The sequence below is a fragment of the Condylura cristata genome, unplaced genomic scaffold (assembly GCF_000260355.1).
Source record: "Condylura cristata isolate star-nosed mole 26May11 unplaced genomic scaffold, ConCri1.0 scaffold00031, whole genome shotgun sequence".
NCBI lineage: Eukaryota > Metazoa > Chordata > Mammalia > Eulipotyphla > Talpidae > Condylura > Condylura cristata.
This window is the reverse complement of record NW_004567132.1, coordinates 9,985,561-9,992,521: the sequence shown is the minus strand read 5'-3', so window position 1 is coordinate 9,992,521 and position 6,961 is coordinate 9,985,561. Positions and strand designations below refer to the sequence as shown.

The 6,961-nt window shown below is 43.8% G+C and overlaps 1 protein-coding gene across 1 annotated transcript in view; it reads right to left on the bottom strand.

Moving 5' to 3' along the window:
- Window positions 1-1,983: 1,983 nt before the first annotated feature.
- The window catches only part of CEP68 (centrosomal protein 68kDa), a 19,577-nt gene continuing 14,599 nt past the window's right edge, over window positions 1,984-6,961 (bottom strand). Inside the window, exons 5-7 of the mRNA XM_004691344.2 lie at window positions 5,092-5,188; window positions 2,968-3,137; window positions 1,984-2,251 (exon numbers count right to left, since the gene is read on the bottom strand). Of these exons, the coding sequence (XP_004691401.1) occupies window positions 2,986-3,137; window positions 5,092-5,188 (249 nt within the window). The 3' untranslated portion in view covers window positions 1,984-2,251; window positions 2,968-2,985. The remainder of the gene's footprint in view (window positions 2,252-2,967; window positions 3,138-5,091; window positions 5,189-6,961) is intronic.

Sequence of the window (6,961 nt, the reverse complement as noted above, 5' to 3'; positions counted from 1 at the left end):
TTCATTTAACAAAGTGACTACAATATTTTCAGTGTACGCTGAAACTAGCTTATATAAACAGGGGGAGTGTTCTATGCCTGAGCAGTCGCGCTATCTAGGAAAATCCTTGCAGCATGACAGCCATTCTGGTCTGAGCAGTAACTTTCTACTTGACTTAGAAGAAATTTCCTTTTGCATACATGTTATACCATCGCAGCAACCTTCCTTTATGTTCTTATTTTAAGCCTTTATTAACACTGTCTCCTGTTTGCAGATGAGCTCGGCCATGGAGCTGCAAAAAGAATCCTGGTCTCCAATCTGCCAATCAGTTATTAGTACTGCTCTTTCCCCGTGGGCTTAACTTCTACTAATTAAAAAAACTCGGGATTTCAAAACCTCTGTTGAGTGATTATAAGCCATTATTGTCTTTAGGCTGATATTTACCACAGTGCTTGTGCACTGGCCAGCAAGGCTACTTGAAGCTAACCCAGGCACTTTCCTCATGAAAATGCTGCTGGTTACTGCTTCTTAGGCTGACATCAATTTCAGCTTGAGTTTTAAGGGCAGTCTTAAACTTCTTAAAGCACTGCTGAAGACAAAATTAACAGGGTATTGCTACTCTCCAGTGACATTTATAGCCAGGTCCAGAGTTAGCACCCTTTGGCTGTATTTCAAAGGGGATGAACAAAAGTAGTTGAGATCATCTCTAGGAACTTTCTTAGGAGAGAGGGTACTCCCAAATAAAATATTCAAAAATCTGTCAGTTTAAGGTGATCCCAATTAACCACCTCAAAGAGAAGGTGAAATATATCAATTTAAGAACAGGTAACACTAGATGTATTTACCCTTTTAACCAATTTAGGTTTTTAAGGCTATCAAATGTTATTAGAAGCGTGTTACGTCTTTTAAAACCTCACTGTGTTTAAAACCAAGGTTAATAGGGAGCTGGCAAATCACCATAAAGCTTCTGTTGGTGAGGTGGATGAGATGGTTTGACAATTATGTGGCTCACACACCCCCCAAAACTAAAACCATGTCTCAAACAGGTAATTTTGTATTAAAAAGGTTATGTTCTGAGGGGATGTTTGCACATTGGGGATGATGTTCCAGTGTCACCTCTTTTGAGTTTAAGGTGAATTGTTCATTTCTTTATAAAAGGTCTTCCTTTCTGAAGCACCCTCCTCAAATAGTGCTCATCTCAACCCACAAGTGTGAGCAATTCTTTCCTTGAGTCATAGCATGACCACTATAATACTGAAGATGATGGAAGGGTAGAGAATGTGCTCTTGTTATTTGTCTGTCATAAGCAGTAATAGCTGATCATTTTGTTTTAAAATGTTGAATAGGCTGTGTGGGCCTATCCATACCATTCTCTTCCCTGACCTTTGTTTACACTTCCAACAAAGGGGATGAATGGGAGATGTTTGAGCACATGAATGCTCAGTGGCAGTTGTTCAAGCCACTGCCAGTTTCTTTAAGATAATAGTAATGTAGGCAGATGGTGCCTTAAGTCTCTGAAGATGACAAAAGCTGGCTTTGCAGTCCAAAACAGTTGTTAAAGTTCACAACATACTATTAAATTTAGAGGGTTAAAAATCTTTTAAATAAATCTTCAGCAAGAGATTTACAGACTTAAGCTTCACTATGAAAAGACCCAAGTTCCTGGCCAACCACTGACTTTCAGTCACTTGGAGCCTGCACTTGCCTGAGAATGCCATGTACAGGTTTCCCCTGCTACCTGTACGTTACAGCACATTCCAATCGATCTGTTGGTTACTTGGCCTGGGGACACCATTACCATTAATTTACATGGAACTTTCTTCTGTATCCACATATCCAAAAAATAACCTGCCGCATCATAGCTAAGAGCTATGGTAGCAGTGGTGGTCTCTGCTTGGTACCCTCTTTCTCATACTAGCCTTCTTTAAATGACCTCAGCAGGTAAACTAGTTTATTAGGAGGGCTGGTTGCTCTTTTTACCTAGATAAAAGGGGAGGAGAGACCTGTCAGTCTCATTAGCATTTTATTAAAACTGCAAAGCCACATGCTCTTTGCACCAAGAGGAAGACCTTAGTTTGGATGGAATCATTTTAAATGAAAATAGTAATTTAATAGCCCTTACTCGAGGGAAGAGAAAGGCATTTTTAAAGCTAGTACATTGCAGATTTAATTTCCCCCTTGATTTCAGTGTTAAATGGCTCTTACAAGGGCCTTCTTGTAAGTTTCACACCAACCAGGTTTTAGCTGAATGATTATACCTCTAAGAAGATGCCTGAAAGAGAAAGAGAAGCATGTGTTACAGGTTGAAGCTGCAGAGGGAGAATCAACAATTTGTATTCATTTTACGAGTAAATCAACTGTGATGCAAACACAGGGACTCCCTGCTTTTGTATAACTTGGACTTTGTTTCCCTTCATCGTCTTTTGTCTACAGTGAATTCCCCCTAGAAAATGTGAGATAAAGCATCACACTGGTTGTAGGAGGAAGTTTCAGAGAAAGCACCTGTGGGGTCATAAATATTGGGCACATCTTCCCATTCTGACCTTCCTCAAAGATCAAAAGAAAGTCTTGATTAAGTCTCAGAGGCCTATATTGCCCCATCATCTAGGCTGCTAGCCATTTTGTTTCTTGTATGCACTCGGTGCTGTCATGCTGGAATCCCACATAAGCTGGGTAATGGCCTTGCATGGAGGAGTATCCATGTGCAGAAACAACAGGGACTTCTGCTAGTGTCCTTGGGTGCAGGGGTGGGGGCGAGTGTTGGAAAGCCTTACAGTGAGCTTTACCTCATTACCACAGAAAGACCCTCTGCTGTCCTCCTGTCAATGATAGCAACTGATATCTTAATGTGATCTCAGTTTAGGGGCTTTCCCCAGCATCTCGTTTATTTTATTTAGTTCAACTAGCTTCTAAAGTAGACTTGGTAACCCTGCTCTAGCACTGAGACGCCCAAGGTCGGATTTTCTCCTCTTTGGTTTCTCTACTTACAGGCAAAAGCCATTCACATCAGTGCTCCTGTGTGCCACTGGCATGTTGTGGGGTGAGGGGACAGCCAGCCAGCAGGTCCAGAGAGGTGAGGATAGAGTCATACAGGCGATCCGCATGGCCCTCCAGCTCGCTGGGCTGCTTTGAGATCCTCCCGAGGACATCCTTTAACACTTACAAGTGAGATTCAAAGCAATTAGGCCAAAAAACAACAACAAAACCACCACCACGCAGGCATATCTTTCAGAGAACATACAGAGGTGTAGCATTTTACACAAAAGAGAAATACAGCAGTCGTTCCAGAACACCTGCCTTTTTAAAATAGTGATTCTTGGCCCTCCCTGGTAGCAGTGAGTTGACGCACAGTACTAAGAAGCTAAAGTTCTTCCACATGAGTTTGGTCCTCGCCTGCCCCAAAGGTGACCCACATGGCATGGCAGACCTCTTCCTGACCCGCCCGCTGCTCCCCTTCGCACTGTACTTGGACGATCTGTTCTGCTCCCCGCTCTGTCATTGGTGAATCCTCTCACTGCCCCTGCACCTCTGGCCTGTACACCAGTTCTGTGTGCCTGAATAAATAAATTTTTAAAAAATTAAAAATAAGTGATTCTTTAGGGATTTCTACCAGAAATCCCAGACTGGAGAATCTTATGTTGCTAACTTCTGACTAAAGCTGAGAATTCTTTCATTTCTAATTCAGGTTGCAGTGAAAATATGCTGCCACATTCACAGAATAAGCCACAGATGTAGTTTTTTGGTGGCTGGTATGATAGGACCTTAAAGATGCACATCAGATATGTGAGGCAGATGGCTTATGTGAGACAAAGCATGCCATTGTCAGGATGCCAAGGCCTGCTACCAGGTCCCATCAGCTTCTGTGGGCATGTGAATGGATGACCTGGTAATATTTCAGAATGCCAGTGGAACTTTTTTGCAGTTCCTGAATAAGCAGGCTTGCTTTTTTCCTCTGAAAAACTTTTGCTTCCTTTGTTAATAAACAGGCTACTTTAGTTTCCTGTGCCTTTATCAGCTGTGTTAAAAACTCCCTGGTATCCTGCCACAGTTGCAACATCTGCCAGCAGCGGAAGGGAAAGGGGAAGCTGCTATCTGCAGAGGGTGCTGACGGGCAGAAAGGAGAAAGCACAGGACGGCTGTACTGAGCTCAGCTCCTATGAAGGGAGAGTCCCTATCGGAGAAGCATCATTAGGCCAAAGTGCCTCCTGACAGCTCACTAGCGCTGGCAAGGCCCTGCAGTGGGATGAGTCATGCAGAATGGGTTGGGCTCCCCTCCACGTTCACCAGACCTTTGCTCAGTCCTGTGTGTTGGTAGTAGACCTTTTTTTAAAAAAACTTTTAGAGTGTTAGAGAATAGTTGGGACCAAGTGAAAAGAAAGCTGGAGAATGGGTGTGAAATCATCTTTCCCAGTGAGACTTTCATATTTTAATAGGCCACAAACATAAAAGAACCTGGTTCAATTTAATGCCAATAGGTTTCATCTGATCCAGTACAAAGGCTCAAACTGCACAGGTCCAGCAAGGGTAATGGTGATTGTAAACCTTGTGCCCTGTGTGCTTAGATGTGTTCTTGAAGCCTGTGATCTTTACATTTTCCTGAATTGGGAATCCATTCTGCAAAATGGGCTTAAGCTTACCCACCACTGCCATCCTGTGCCTTTCCCTTCTTTCGTGGGTCTCTCGCCTTAGAACAGACTGACTGCTCTCAAATCATAAAATGAATCCTTCCCCAAAGCAGATACTCATAGCAGTTCAACCTGTGCTGAGAAGGGAAGGCCGAGCCCCAAGGCCTCCCCACTATGAATACCATAGTCAAAACAAATGGTAAGCTGGATTAAAACCAGCAGTTCCCAGGGCACCATGGAAAGATAAAAGCAGAAGCAAGAGTGCATTCTTGGAGGCTGGATGCCTAGCTTTGGCCGGCTTAGCTTTATGACCATGTTTGCAGGGGCAGTGAGGTGAGGGATTGGTACATGATCACTGGCAGCCAAGCTTGTGAGGCAAGTGGGAAGGGCTCTTGTTCTACTGGCTCCTTACTGTGGTGACGTGGGTCCCTGGGCCTGCTGATGAGAGATTAAATGCTGGCTTGATTCACAACCTTAAGCATCTCACCTGGGGTGTTATCCAGCAGGCACTGAAGAAGAATCTCCCCTTTCTGTAAAACACTCTCTGTCAGGGACTGGTGCTCATCTATGTCTTTCTTAAATTGCTTAAAAGCACATAAGAAAAAAAAGTTTTGTTAATAATCATTTGGTAAATTATTCAAAATAAACCCATGGAAGGTTCATCAATAGGCGTCAAAGAGAATAATTACATTCATAACCCTCACTCTGTCCTCTGCTTCAATTTTCAGGCTAGTTAAAACTACTGTCTTCCTTAATAGAACTGAGACAACAAGCTGCCAAGTTCCTCCTAACCTGGAAGATCAATCCAGTCTCCAGAATTTCCCGAGTAAGCTGCAAAGGCTTAACTTCGCCCTCTTTGAGCTCAAGATAGATAAGAGTCAATCCCTTTTTCTCTATCTTGACAGCGGTTTATTCCTTCTTTGCCTGAGTCTGGGGGTCAGGATCAATTGGGGAGTCAGGGTTTCCTCGTTGTGCCACCCTTCGCAGGGTTCTTTAAACTCAGGGCTTTGGTGTTTCAAAACACCCTTCTATTCTCATGGGCCTGCTGAGAAAGACAAGAAATCTGGTAACTTGACCACAGACCTCTGCCCATGTCCTTCCTTAATGTCCTCCTCAGTGCAAACTACTGGATAACTTAGGCTTCATGAGGACTCTGGGGAAGCTGTCTCCTGAGTGGCCCATTTGTTTTCCCCTTACTGATACTGAGCTTGCTTGATGCTGCTTTAGCTGCCAAGCCACTTTGTTAAGAGAAAGGTATGAGTTAGTCTGTTAAAGCTCTGTACATACTTGTGTTAGGTATTTAAGCAGCAGCTGAGGTAGCTCACACCATGTATCATTCTACATGGGGAGGAGTAACGGTGCGACCCCGCTTTGTGGCACGGTCATGTGAGTGGCACATAAGAGCTAGACATACCCTCGCTGACATGCGAGGGTAACTTGCAGCTTAGATCTCTGCTCTGTAAAGCTAGATATTTGCTTCTAACTAGTTTGGAAGTTGAGGCCCAGGACAGCATGAGTGTGAAATGGGGGAACACAGTTACTCTACTTGGTACCTGGTGGGGCGGAGGCACCCTGTGTGTCTAGTAAGGGCAGTTTTCTTTCCCTTCTATGCTACTTGCCCTGGATTCCTGGAGTGGGCCACACACACACAGGTTCTTACACTTAGCCTTCCTTTCCTTAAGCAAACATGGCAAGGCACTCATGCAAAAACCTGTCCTAGAAAACTTTCTAGACTAGTATTAAGCTTTCATCACAAATGCCATCTCTGTTTCTTCACAAGAGATTAGAAGGAACTGGCAACCAGACATTCTAGAAGCTAGCCGGTAATACAACATAATTACATACTATATCATCCAATTCAGACCACTTCTGAAAATGAAGGGGGAGACCTATTAGTAATTTTGTAATAGGACTAACTATCCCTCCATGTAAGCCCCCTTCTAAAATCAAGTTAACCAGAACCCAGCACAGAGATTTTTAAAAAATAAAACCTTGGGCTTAGAGATTAAGTCTCAGTGCTCCCATTACAAAGGCCTACCATAATAGCCTGAGTGTGAGCTGGCCAGGGAGCTGACCCACATGGTGCAGCAGACCTCCCCTCTCGCCTGCTGCTTCCCTCAGCAGTGAATTTCAGTATATCCATTTGTTCTGCTCCCCACTGTCTCTGGTAAATCCTTTCAAACCCCTCAATCCTCTCTGGCCTATACTCTAGTTCTTTTGCACAAAAGTAAAAATCTTTAAAAAAAATCTGATGAGACCCTCCCTGGTGGCGCAGCGGGCTAAAGCACAGCACTAAGAAGCTAAAGCCACTTCCGCATGAGTTCGATCCCCGCCTGCCCCAGAGGAGATCCGCATGG